Source organism: Chiloscyllium punctatum, chromosome 26 (assembly GCF_047496795.1).
Source record: "Chiloscyllium punctatum isolate Juve2018m chromosome 26, sChiPun1.3, whole genome shotgun sequence".
Taxonomy (NCBI): domain Eukaryota; kingdom Metazoa; phylum Chordata; class Chondrichthyes; order Orectolobiformes; family Hemiscylliidae; genus Chiloscyllium; species Chiloscyllium punctatum.
In genome coordinates, this window is record NC_092764.1 from 42,724,876 (window position 1) to 42,739,104 (window position 14,229).

General features: G+C 39.8%; 2 protein-coding genes across 4 annotated transcripts in view; one reads left to right on the plus strand and one right to left on the minus strand.

Annotated features, from left to right (window-relative positions):
• The window catches only part of itfg1 (integrin alpha FG-GAP repeat containing 1), a 251,148-nt gene extending 245,957 nt beyond the window's left edge, over positions 1-5,191 (minus strand). Inside the window, exon 1 of the mRNA XM_072596239.1 lies at positions 4,952-5,191. Within this exon, the coding sequence (XP_072452340.1) occupies positions 4,952-5,135 (184 nt within the window). The 5' untranslated portion in view covers positions 5,136-5,191. The remainder of the gene's footprint in view (positions 1-4,951) is intronic.
• A 189-nt stretch (positions 5,192-5,380) lies between these two features.
• phkb (phosphorylase kinase, beta) overlaps positions 5,381-14,229 on the plus strand; it is a 288,598-nt gene continuing 279,749 nt past the window's right edge. For 2 of the 3 annotated variants that reach the window (XM_072596241.1, XM_072596240.1), the window contains exons 1-2: positions 5,381-5,464; positions 6,649-6,741. In XM_072596241.1, the coding sequence (XP_072452342.1) occupies positions 6,678-6,741 (64 nt within the window). In that variant the 5' untranslated portion in view covers positions 5,381-5,464; positions 6,649-6,677. The remainder of the gene's footprint in view (positions 5,465-6,648; positions 6,742-14,229) is intronic. The other variant, XM_072596242.1, reaches the window with a different exon arrangement.

Sequence of the window (14,229 nt, forward strand, 5' to 3'; positions counted from 1 at the left end):
CTTTATTATTTTCTCTTAAACACTTATCTTGCCTTTCAAAATTAAAATGTTGCAAGGCATTACTTTTTCTAAACCACACATGTTTTAAGGCGGCACCAGAGAGTGGTGACACCATAACACACTGTATTTTGCAACAACAAAACTCGTGACAATAAATAAACCGTGTCTAAAGTAGTAGCATTCTCATCATTTGAATACAAACTTAAATTGAAGGCCCATCTGCCTTATAGTGGATAGAAGATATGCGTGGTATTATTCAAAAAGGTCACAGAGCTCTTCCGGTGGCCTACCAACATTGTCAAGTGATACCACAACACATCTATTCATTTATCGCATTGCTGTTTCGAGAACATTCCGTGTGCAAATTGTCTGCTACAGATTTTTATTCATTCATGGGATGAGATAGGTACAGTCTCGACCAGTATTTATTGCCAATCCCTAATTGCCCACAGGGCAATTATCACAATTACAAATATACTATATAAACACCACTGAAAGTCACATGACATCCTGTGACTGTAGCAAAGGTAAGAGATTCATCCTGATTTTTGTCAAAGTTAAAAATCACACAACACCAGGTTATAGTCCAACAGGTTTAATTGGAAGCACACTAGCTTTCGGAGCGACGCTCCTTCATCAGGTGATTGTGGAGGGCTCGATCATAACAGAATTTATAGCAAAAATTTGTAGTGTGATGTAATTGAAATTATACATTGAAAAATTGATTGTCTGTTAATTGATTGTCTGATTATCCAAAATTAGATTACTTACTTACAGTGTGGAAACAGGCCCTTCGGACCAACAAGTCCACACCGACCCTCTGAACAGCAACCCACCCAGACCCATTCCTCTACATTTACCCCTTCACCTAACACTACGGGCAATTAAGCATGGCCAATTCACCTAACCTGCTTGGATTATTATCTTTGGATTGTGGGAGGAAACCGAAGCACCCGGAGGAAACCCACGCAGACATGGGGAGAATGTGCAAACTCCACAGACAGCTGCCTGAGGTGGGAATTGAACCCGTGTCTCTGGAGCTGTGAGGCTCTGCCACCGTGATGCCCACTATTCCAGGTTTCACATGCTATGAAAATGCCAGTTCAATCTCTTGATCATCTCTCATGCTGCACTCTATACAACGATGAGCTTTCATTCAAAAACCTACATATCATTAAGACCTCCTACTTTTAGCTTCGTCAAATCACAAACACAGTAAGCTGTTGGTGAAACTCTTTGATACCTTCACTAATCTATAGATTTGATTAAAATATTCTGACTGGTTGCCAATACTCCATGAACAAGGTTGTTAACAATAAACACAATCCCAAAGGTTGCTCATGCAAAAGCAGGTGGGTGGTTAATTCGCAAGATGAGCTGTAAAGGTCTTCGGAAACAGCTTAGTTAGCAGAATAGGTAGAAGCGTGAATGAATCTACTTGGTGTGGTTAACAAAGATTGAATGCATGTTGGTATGAAAATAAAGGAATAGGAATATACACAGAACAAAAAGCAGCAAAGGATGAAAATAAACAGACAAGCCTGGGGGAATTCAATATATAATTTTCTCAATGTTTACGTGTATACAAACAGATTGAAAAAAAGCCAAAAGGTGATTTTTAAAATATAAATAACAGAAGAGATGACAGAGGATCAGACCAGAGTTAAAGCAATAAAAGACATTTTTGGAATCCCATTGTATAAAGGATGTTAAAGTTACAGAGATTCATGAACTTACAACAGAATTATGCCAAAGATGAAAAATAATAAGAAAACAGTAAACTTGAAATACTTCAATGATTTAGAGTCACCCAGAAGACATTAACAGGTGGTTCAGCAGAGGATTATTCACTAAAGATAGACTGGGAAACATCAAACTTTGATTGAGAAATCAGGCAGTGCTGAAGATAATTTTAAGTGCATGTTGAAATAATGGGTTACAATTTAAAATAGTCACAAATGTGAACAGAAAGTTTACAGAAATGCCTTCATGCACAAGCATGGAATGCTTTACCATGGGCAATAATTGAATCAGGGATCATTGCACTTTTTCCAAGGAAAATTAAATAAACATTTGAAACAAAAGATACGCTTTCACTGAAAAAGTGGGGCAGGGGAATGCTTTATAATTGTTCCAAAAAAAAAGAATAGTGGATGAAGTAGCCTTCCTTTGCACTGGAAATCTTGCACCTGTATGTTATTTCTCTTTTCTATTTTTATCTAATTACAAAATAAGGACACCATTGCTTTGTGATTAGAATTCTTCTATACTTCAAGATTTTTTTTAAAAAGCTGTTATGTTACATCAAGTAGAATTGGTGACGTGAAAAGCATAGAAAAATTACAAATAAAAGTAAGAAGAATTAAACTATGCAGCAATGCCAAGATATATTTGAAGTAACTTAAATGTTCAGGTTAGAAAAGAGTTGAATGACACTTTTAAAGTTCAAATCTGTTACAGTGAACTGGGCTGCATTGCTAATTTCACATTATTAATGTACAAGAGTGTAGTAAATTGTAGTAAACTTAAAAATTAAAATATATTACACTGGATTCACTTTAATATTTCAAACTTTCTCAAATTGTTAGAGATGGAATACGAACATTGGGATATCCACGTTGGAATTGCAATGTTGTCATGCAAAGCCATCAAGACCTTGGCTGAGTGGCACAAAACAATAATGGCAAAAGGTTGTCTTTCAGACAAGTGAAGAGTATACCGAGAGGTTCCCTACAGATAGGCAGTAGTATTATTGCATTTTTTTTATCTGAATGAATGATAATAGACAGTGTGCAGACAAAGTTTCAAAATTTACAATAGCACAATATTTGGAGGCATTATGAACTGAGAAGGATAGGGATAGCCTTCAAGAGGTTAGAATGAGGTTTGTGGAATGGGTGGACACAGTTGACAGGGAAATCTAATTTAGAGTAGCGTTAAATGATATATTTCAGAAGCAAGAAAAAGAAATGTTAATCCCATGCTCATCATTTTATATGCTGGATTAATGTTAAGAAAAGTTACAAGATGTAAACTATTTCCTCTGGCACTTCACAGCATGACAGAATTGTTACAGGGCAGAAGGCAGCCATTTGGTCCATTGTGCCTGCACAGGTTCTTTTGTCTCGTGCCAATCTTTTGCCTTTTCCTATTCCTTTATTGGTCAGAGTACTGAGTACAGGAGTTGAGGTCATGTTGCGGCTGTACAGGACATTGGTTAGGCCACTGTTGGAATATTGCATGCAATTGTGGTGTGCTTCCTATTGGAAAGATGTTGTGAAACTTGAAAGGATTTAGAAAAGATTTACAATGGTGTTGCCAGGGTTTGAGGATTTGAACTATAGGGAGAGGTCCAAAATGAATAGGCGAGGGTGGTTTTCTCTGGAGGGTCAAAGGCTGAGGGAATGACCTTATAGAGGTTTATAAAATCATGAGGGGCATAGATAGGATAAATAGACAATTTCCTATGGGTGGGGGAGTCCAGCACTACAGGTAGGTTTAGGGTGAGAAAAAGATATGAAAGAGACCTAAGGGGCAACTTTTTCACACAAAGAGTGTATGGAATGAGCTGACAGAGGAAGTGCTGGAGGCGAGTACAACTGCAACATTTAAAATGAATAGGAAGGATTTGGGAGGGATATGGGCTGGGTGCTGGCAAATGGGTCAGGATTAGGTTGAGGTATCTGGAATAGTTGGACTGAAGTGTCTGTTTCCATGTTGTACATCTCTATGACTCTGTAATATCCCACTTATGTGTATATCAAAATAATTATTCAATATCCTCTTGAATGCCTTTGTTGAATCTACCTCCACCACATTCCCAGTCAAGACATTCCATAATTGGAACTGCTTACTGAGTGAAAACCAGTTTGCTCACATCACCCTTGCTTCTTTTGCACATCATTTTAAAAATTGATGCTCACTTTTTCTTCTTTTCAGTGGAAATATCTATGCTCTCTGTTTTGCTCATGATTTTGGAAACCTCTGTCAACTCTCCTTACAGCTTACTTCTCTCCAAGGAGAACAATCCTAACCTTTTTTTTCCCAAATCTGTCTTCATAACTGTAGTTTATCATCCTTGGAACTCACCTTAAGAATTGCTTGTGCACTCTCTCTAACACATTCATATTTTCTATAATATTGCAACATAAACTGCACACAATACTCTAACAGAGGTCTAACTAGTGCCTGGTACAAGTTCAACCTCACCTCCCTACTCTTGTAATCCATGCCCTTATGAATAACTTCAAGTGCACTGTACGTTTTCTCCACCTGCCCTGCCATCTCCAAAGTTCACTTGCTGACTGAAGTGATAAAAATTAAATTGCAATAGCACACAACCACCATTCCCATAAAATATACACAGTATGTGCAAAATAATAGTTATCCTTTGAAAAGCCTAAGTTTGATTTTCTTCTCCCCTACAAGAGCTTGGAATTAGAAGAACACACTGGGTAGGATTGAAAGTTACAAGGGATGCAGGATTCTGCAGATTATCCTGATTTCACAAGTCCATCAAGAAACATAAAGCCAATGTGAATTGGCAAAAACAGAAACCATAAGAATACACCCTATAAATCAATATTAAACTGCTTGTTACAACTGAGATAATGAGGAAGTTTAACAAAAAAGTCGTTCTCAAATATTTCATCACCGAAATAATGAAAATTCTAAAAAAAAATTCCTAGTAAACCGAGCCCATCTACTCACACTAAATTAAAAGATAACATTTAATTTACTTATCAATTAGACGCTCAGAAAGACATGCTTTGAAATTTCTGACTTGTTGCAAAATATTTTGACAGGTGCCAGATTAATTATTAACAAAATGAGAGAAGCAACACCAAGAAACAAACATCCGCCGCTCACCTGTCAACTTTATGCAATAAACATCAGATACATCTCTATGACTCTATAACCAGCCCGATCGTGGCTGGCTGGAACTACTCACTCGATCTGATGAGAAAGATGTCGGTCTGTTTATCTGCATTAAAGTCTCCAAATGCAGCCACGGTTCCCCAGGCTTCCGACCCGAACAACTCGGCAGTAACGTCTTGCAGACCGGAGACAGCAGAACGCCATGGGAGAAGGCACAAGACAGCGAGGAGATGACAGATAATACCGGCGGGGCCCATAGCCAGCCAGACACGGAGAGAGAGAGGGGGAATAGCACCAGCACCAGCACCGTCACCCAGCAACCCAGTACAACCTGCTTTTCGGCAGGTAACCATGGCACCTGACCAAGCCCAACGAATGTTTTAAAAAAGGGGCATATCAAAGTATTAATTAATAGAACATAAAATATGTATGCGTGCTTTAAAGGATGTTGTTTTGAATTATCTGGGAAAGTTTAGATGTCAGGTGAACTTCGCGACAGTGTCGCGCAGCACTGCCTTAAGTCTATCCAATATGGACGACCTGCGCTGGATATTGACAGATTTCAGATCCCGGTCGAAACGTACAGGTTTGCAAATAAATAGGTGGCATGAGTGAGAAACTGTTAATGGTGATGTGACATTTTACATTTCATGCTTCATAGTGAGCACAGCTTGTTTGGTGTAGGTTTTCCATTTGATGCTGACTGTCCTCGCCTAAGTCTTGTCATCTAACACAGTATGTGCTATATATAGACATTATATTTATTTATAATATATGTCAACGCACGTTCATGTTGAATAAAGCACGTTTTTGGTACTTTTGCCAACTGGCAGTTAGCAACTCGTAGTACACTTGCTATTCGGGTTGTTTTTGTCGTCGGTATTCGTGCTAATGTTTACAATATTTTGCACGTTATTTCCAAATGCATATGTATTCAATATAACATTAAAATTCTTAACATTTAACTAAATAGGAAACATCAGTGAAAGCAAAATATAACGTTTGATGAAATGATGTCATCTAATCTTATTTTAGCGTTTCTAGCTACCAGTGTCATCTGAACTGTAACCTTTTCCAAACATATCACATAACTCCTTCTGAAATGTCTACCATGTGATGTTAAGTAATTTAACGCCATTGAATTTTCATTTGCTGTAAAGCACCCAGCCGACCAGGTTTTGTAATTTAGGATTAAAATGGACGATTTCACGAGCTGTTGCATTATTCATGCAACGATATCACAATTAGACACTACGCTAAGACAACATACCTGTTCTACTGAGGTACCGTCAATAAAACAAATATATTCCTACACTTTTATTTTCATACACGTTTCTGAAAACAATACAGCTTGAAGGTACCTACCTTTTTTGTAATTGAATACAGATGTTCATGAACACAAATTATTTTCCAAAGTTGAACTTGAAAATTTTAACATTTATCAATGCCTTCTTCCCTTCGATTTAACAAAGTTTCAGTTACTCCATTTCAGTTCATAATTTGGTGTTTGTTACATTTTACTTATTTACAATTTTGTCTTTGTATTTTGTGTATACAATGATGGCATGAAGACAATTTTTTATCTTTAAAGATAATGTTAATGTTTAATTCAAAATTAACATCGATCTGTTTATAAATTGTGTACATTGAAGTTTGTAAGTTTGCAAAATGTAACAGTGCATGCTTCCTTAGATGTCAACGCACATCGTTTACTAACATTGCATGTATGAACTAACTACTTAACGTGTGAATTGCTATAATATACTGTAGCAAGAGAGGCGTGTTTTTGAAAGTTGAAAATGGAAGTTACCAACTTCGATGATGATGACAACCCAACCTACAATCGTAGTTACTCATTACTGGGTAAGTTGTTCCTGCTTATATACTGAACATAACATTTCAGCATGAATATGCAAATAAGTATCGAACTTTGTTTGTATACTAATGCTTTTAATAATTCCAAACACAGATGAATATAGCATTTACTAGGTTTCAACATTTGGGAACATGGAACTGAAATGTCATCGCTATTACAGAGACATGGCTGAGGGAGGAACAGGACTGGGAGCTCAATGTTCTGGGTATGGATGTTATTGGAAGGATGGAAAGGGAGGAGAGAGTGGAGGGGCAGTGGCTTTTTTGTTTCGGGAAAACATAAGTGCCATACCTAGGATGTCCCTGGGGGATTGTCCAGTGAAGTTATATGGCTGGAACTGAGAAATAAGCAGGGGATGATCACCTTGATGAGATTGAACTATAGGCCCCCAAAAACTCAGAAGGAAATTGAAGAGCAACTATGTAGGGAGACGTCAGATATCTGTAAGAATAATAGAGTTGTAATAGTATGGGACTTTAATTTTCAAACATAGACTCAGATTGCCATAGTTTTATGGGCTTGAATGGGGAGGAATTTGTTCATGAACGAATGATTCTGAATGAATGAATGATTTTATTGTCAGGTGTATTTTACAGTGAGAAACTCTATAAGTAGAATAAAATACATCCTCACAATATGGCGCCTTTTTGATAGTTTAAGAAAAAGAGAAAAAATGAAAATAAATAGCTTAAAGAGAAGTCCATCTAGTTTCAAGTACTTAGTTGCTCAGAACCACCAGCACCTCGCCACCTTCAAGAAGATTTGCTTTATCAATATGTAGGTGTACCTACTAGCAAAGGAGCAAAAGCTTGGGAAATTAAGCAGGGCAAGTAACTGAGATGTTGGTGGGGGAGCACTTTTGGACCAGTGATTATAACTCTATTAGTTTTAAAATACTTTTGGAAAAGGATAGATCTTCTGGAAAATTTGACATTTTAACTTGGAGCAAGGCCAATTTTGATGGTATGGGACGTGCTTTCGAAGGTTGATTGGGGTAGGCTGTCTGCAGGTAAAGGAATGACTGGCAAGTGGATGGCTCTCAAAAGTGAGATAAAGAAAGTTCACAGATGGTATGCTCCTGTTAGAGTGAAGGCAAGGTTCGTAGGAGTAATATCACTGATTACTAGAGATATTGAGGCTGAAAAAACAAGGCGGAGGCATTTATCAGCTGTAGATGTCTGGGATCAAGTGAATCCCTTGAGGAGTAATGGGAGGCGAAGGAGTATACTTAAGAGAGAAATCAGAAGAGCAAAAAGGGGATGTGAAATAGCTTTAGCAGATAAGGTTCAGGAAGAACCAAAAAGATTCTACAAGTACATTAAGGGCAAAAGAGTTCCTAGGTGGAGAATAGGGCCCCTTCAAGATCAATGAGGCCTTATATGTGTGGAGTATATAGAAATGGTGAGATACGAAACCAATATGTTGCATCAGAATTAACTGTGGAGAAAGACATGCAAGTTAGGGAATTTGGGGAAACAAATAGTGATGTCTTGAAAAAAAGTCCACATTATAGGAAAGGAGGTGCCAGTGGTCTGAAAATGCATAAAAGTGGATAAATCCCCAGGACTTGATCAAGTGTATTCGAGGACATCCGGGCAGCTAGGGAAGAAATTGTGGGCTCCTAGAGGAAATTTGTTTTCCTCTACAGCTACTGGTGGGGTGCTGGCAGGCTGGAGAGTGACTAATGTGCCTTTATTTAAGGAAGACTGCAAGGAAAAGCCTGGGAAGTATAGACTGGTGAGCCTGATGTCAGTCGGGGTAAGGGATTCTGAAAGACAGTATTTATATGCATTTAGAGAGGCATGGACTGATTAGAGATATTCAGCATGGCTTTGTGTGTGGAAAATTATGTCTCTCAAACTTGATTTGAATGTTTTGAGGACATGACCAAGGGGATACATGAGGGCAGAACAGTAGACATTGTCTACATGGACTTTAGCAAGGGCTTCAACAAGGTACCGTGTGGCAGACTGATTAGTAAGATTAGATCACAGGGCATCCAGGGGAAGGTAGGCAATTGGATACAATATTGGAATGAAAGTAGGAGACAGAGACTGTAGAGGATTGTTGTTTGGACTGGAGGCCTGTAACGAGCACTGTTCTGTAAAGATCACAACTGGGTCCACTATTGTTTGTAATTTATTTAAATGATTATGAGAATATAGGAGGCATCATTAGTAAGTTTGTGAATTAAGCTAAAGTTGGTGATGTAGCTGGTAGCTGAAAATGTGTTGCTGGAAAAGCGCAGCAGGTCAGGCAGCGCAGCAGGTCAGAGCAGGAGAATTGATGTTTTGGGCATGAGCCCTTCTTCAGGAATGAGGAATGTGTGCCAAACAGGCTAAGATAAAAGGTAGGGAGGAGGGACTTGGGGGAGGAGGAGGTTAAGGTGAGGGTGATAGGCTGGAGTGGGAGTGGGGCGGAGAGGTCAGGAAGAAGATTGCAGGTTAGGAAGGTGGTGCTGAGTTTGAGGGTTGGGACTGAGACAAGGTGAGGGGAGGTGGTACACAGGGTGATGAAGAAGGGATTTGGAATGCTCATCTTCATTCGTCAGATCATTGTGTATAGGAGCTGAGGCGTCATGTTGTAGCTGTACAGGACATTGGAGAGGCCACTTTGGGAATACTGTGTATAGTTCTGATCCCTCTGCTGTAAGAAGGATGTTATTAAACTGGAAAAGGAACAGAAGAGATTTACAAAAGTATTACTAGAACTGGAGAGTTTGAGTAATCAGGAGAGGCTGGGATCTTTTTCTCTGGAGCGGAGTTTGAGGGATGACATCAAAAGTTGTTTTGAAGTTGGAAAGATGATGAAGAAAATTGATGTGTACGAAACATAGTTCTCAGAACCAGAAATCTGGGGCATTAAATAGGTGTGTTTGAAAACTGGTTCTCAATTCCACCTTCAAATAATGCAATGGCAAAGAACTGTGAGCCATGCATTTACGCTAGTCTACTTGTTTACTGGGCTCAAGAAAGGAATTGTTGCAACCCTCAGGTTCAGGCAGATATATGAGCAACCATGTTTATACTGCTTCTATTCAGAAATTCAATGTTCTTTCCAAGAAGATTAAATCTTTAGTAATATTGTGAAAGATTGCTCCTCCTTGAAATTTATGAAAAAATTGTCACTATTTGCTTAAAAGAGCAAGAATACCTTGTCTGAACTTTCAACAATAAGATAATTACATAGAACATAGAAAAGTACAGCACAGAACAGGCCCTTTGGCCCACGATGTTGTGCCGAAGATAAATCCCAATATAAAATAAAATAAAATAACTTAACCTACGCACCCCTCAATTCGCTGCTATCCATGTGCATGTCCAGCAGTCACTTAAATGTCCCTAATGACTTTGCTTCCACAACCACCGCTGGCAATGCATTCCATGCATTTACAACTCTCTGCGTAAAGAACCTTCCCCTCTATATCTTTCTTCTAATATCTTAAAACTATGACCCCTCATGCTAGTCAATCCTGCCCTGGGGAAAAGTCTCTGGCTATTGACTGTATCTATGCCTCTCATTACCTGGTATACCTCGATCAGGTTACCTCACTTTCTCCTTCTCTCCAGAGAGAAAAGACTGAGCCGAGTCAACTTCTCTTCATAAGGCAAGCCCTTCAGTCCAGCAGCATCCTGGTAAACCTTCTTTGCACCCTCTCCAAAGTCTTTGTATCTTCCCTATAGTAGGGCGACCAGAATGGGACACAGTATTCCAAGTGTGGTCTCACCAGGGACTTGTAGAGATATAGCAAAAGCTCGCGGCTCTTAAACTTGATCCCCCTGTTAATGAAAGCCAAATTGTTATTTTATGTTTACTGGGTAGTCTTCCAAGGTGTTGTTCATAAGCAGTCTGATGTTTGCAGCATGTTGAAATGTTAGCTGCTAACTTTGTTTGTCCCATTACAACCAAACAACTGCTCGGAAACTTGTAGTTCAACCAAAGTTTTGTTTGTGAAAATTTCTGCAGACTAACAACAATCTCTCCAGGTTGTGTTAGAGTTGGGACAGCTGCAAGTGGCTTTGTCTTTCTCACTCTTTTCTGTATTCTTTTTAAAGACTCTGCGATGAAATTTATTGGAGCATTCATAGAATATAATTACTGTCTCAGCATTTATAAAATGCTGTCTCAGCATTTATTTTCCTACTCCCATGTTTATGCAATATTGACATGACCCTAAAAAAAACAGGATAACACGTGAACTTTCATTTTGTGAATGGGAAGTAATACAGCAAATAGATTTCAGTGCAGGTAACTGTTTACCCATTTTGAACCAAATCCAAGTATTATTTAAAATATGTAACGTTCTGGGGAGATGGTGACATACTGGTCATGTCACTGGATTACTAATCTAGGGGTCCAGGATGATGTTCTGGGAATGTGGATGTAAACCACATGGCAGAGATTATCTTGAGATTAATAAATCTGGAATTTTTGACAATTTATGACAATTTCATCATTCCTGATGAAGTGCTTATGCTCGAAATGTCAACTCTCCTGCTCCTCGGATACTGCCTGACCGGTTGTGCTTTTGCAGCACCACACTCTCGACATATGACAGCTGTTGTTAATTGTTGTTTAAAAACCCCATCTGTTTCACAAATGCCCTTTCGGACAGGAAATCTGTTATCCTTACCTGATGTGGTCTTCATGTGACTCCAGACCCATAGTGATGTATTTAATATAATACAGCAAATAGAGATGATTCCTGGTTCTAATAAAGCACCAGGTTGAACAAACGTAGACAGGGGAAACAACATCCCAAGAGACTGCTGCCCCAATCATAATTTATGCAGTCTCATTGATTACAAAGGCTTTTGGAGCATCATAAAATTATCGGGGGGGTATGTACAATTATTACAGGGTTCTGTATCTTTCAAACTTTTCTGTGGTGACTGAAGTCTAAAGATAAACACTGCTATCCCAGTGTGTGTTCCTCAGCATGGGGTCTCTTTATCTTGTTGTTGGAGTTCTTTATATTCCACACAGTAATCCACTATACCCAGTCAGGACAACTTCTCACCTAAGTTAAACGATCCTTTTGTTTCTGTAATAATAATTGAGACCCACTTCCTCTTGTGATGCAGGGGGTTTACCCATACCTATCTATCACTTTAACCCTTCACTAGATTACGATGATTCCTGGCCTTTGCAGACATTTCAATCATGGTATCCCATAGTCTGCACTATGGTGATTATCTAACTTCCTATACTGTTTACTACAGTTAATCTGATTCCAATATTAAATGATTCAGTTGCAATATACACATTCCAGTCTTCCTATCCCCTTGTCTCTGCTTTTAGATATATTACACACATAGAGAAATTAATAACTAAATAAATGTATCACAGCAAACAATGTGAGTCTGAACAAAAGTGTATAGTTTCAGGATAAGCGCTGATAAATGAGGACTGAAATAAGAAATTCATTCATTTAACAGGTTGTAAATCTTTGCAGTTCTCTAACCGCGAAGGTTAGAGGACTCCACTGAATATATTTAAGACAATAATAGACTTATTTTAAAGAGGACCAAAAATTAGAGTTAAAGCCCAGGATTGTCCATGGTCATATTGAATGCTGAGTAGACTTAGCAGGCCACATTGTCTTCCCTCCTTATGTTCTTATGTTATATATAAACACTATCTCTGCATCTAGTTGAGTAAAATCTTCCATAATTTTAAAGATCTCTGTTGAGTCACTGCTTTGCCTTCTCCTTTCAAGAGAAAGGAGTTTTTCCATCTTTTCAAATTAGTGTATGCAAGCATATGCTGAAACATCAACATTTCATGTAGTTGAGGGCTGATGTCATTGCTTTCTCTATGTTATTTAAGATAACCATTTCTTGCATGTAAAGAGTCATCTGTTATGTCTTCTATTATGGCTGTGGAGTCCAATTGCAGACCTGCATGTCTTTCCATGGTGCTGCAAAGATGAACAGTCTGATTTTTGTTTGGATTGTCCAGTCCTCTGAGCTTGTCTTTTGTCTTTTGCCGCATTTAATACTAGATAGTTCTTTCGTGTGCATCTTCTCATAACCTGTGGTTATGCCATTTGTGTTGTGGCTATTTTTCGAGGAATCTTGGAGCCTCAATCTCAATGTATCTCACAGGAATTGTCTCTCAGTCTTTGCCGATCTCACAGACAATGTCCACGTTTGTGACAATATGGCTGCCTTTGTGATTTTATTGATAATTTTACATATTACATTACCTAGACTGAGCTCTGATGGCAAGTACTTGTGTGTTGGGTAACTTCTCATGCCATTTCTTGCTCAGGAGGTTCTGAATGCATCTTGAGGAAATTGTCCAGTGACCGTGACCGGTTCTACCTCCTTCCCAAGATCCACAAGCCTGACCACCCTGGCCGACCCATTGTCTCAGCATGTTCCTGCCCCACTGAACACACCTCTACCTACCTTGACACTGTCCTATCCCCCCAGTCCAGAATCTCCCCACATATGTTCGAGACACCACCCACACCCTCCATCTCCTCCAAGACTTCAGTTTCCCCGGCCCCCAACGCCTCATCTTCACCATGGATATCCAATCCCTCTAAACCTCCTCCGCCATGACCAGGGCCTCCAAGCCCTCAGTTTTTTCCTCTCCAGACGTCCCCAACAGTACCCTTCCACTGACACTCTCATTCGTTTGGCCGAACTGGTCCTCACCCTTAACAATTTCTCCTTTGAATCTTCCCACTTCCTCCAGACCAAAGGGGTAGCTATGGGCACACGTATGGGCCCCAGCTATGCCTGTCTCTTTGTTGGCTACGTAGAGCAGTGGATCTTCCGTAATTACACCGGCACCACTCCCCACCTCTTCCTCCGCTACATTGATGACTGCATTGGCGCCACCTCGTGCTCCCGCGAGGAGGTTGAGCAATTCATCAACTTCACCAACACATTCCACCCTGACCTTAAATTTACCTGGACCATCTCTGACACCTCGCTCCCCTTCCTGGACCTCTCCATCTCCATTAATGACGACCGACTTGACACAGACATTTTTTTACAAACCCACCGACTCCCACAGCTACCTGGATTACACCTCTTCCCACCCTATCTCTTGCAAAAATGGCATCCCATATTCCCAATTTCTCCGCCTCTGCCGTATCTGCTCCCAGGAGGACCAGTTCCACCATAGAACACACCAGATGGCCGCCTCCTTTAGAGACAGCAATTTCCCTTCCCACATGGTTAAAGATGCCCTCCAACGCATCTCGCCCACATCCCACACCTCCGCCCTCAGACCCCACCCCTCCAACCGTAACAAGGACAGAACGCCCCTGGTGCTCACCTTCCACCCTACAAATCTTCGCATAAACCAAATCATCCGCCGACATTTTCGCCACCTCCAAACAGACCCCACTACCAGGGATATATTTCCCTCCCCATCCCTTTCCGCCTTCCGCAAAGACCGTTCCCTCCGTGACTACCTGGTCAGGTCCACACCCCCCTACGACCCACCCTCCCATTCTG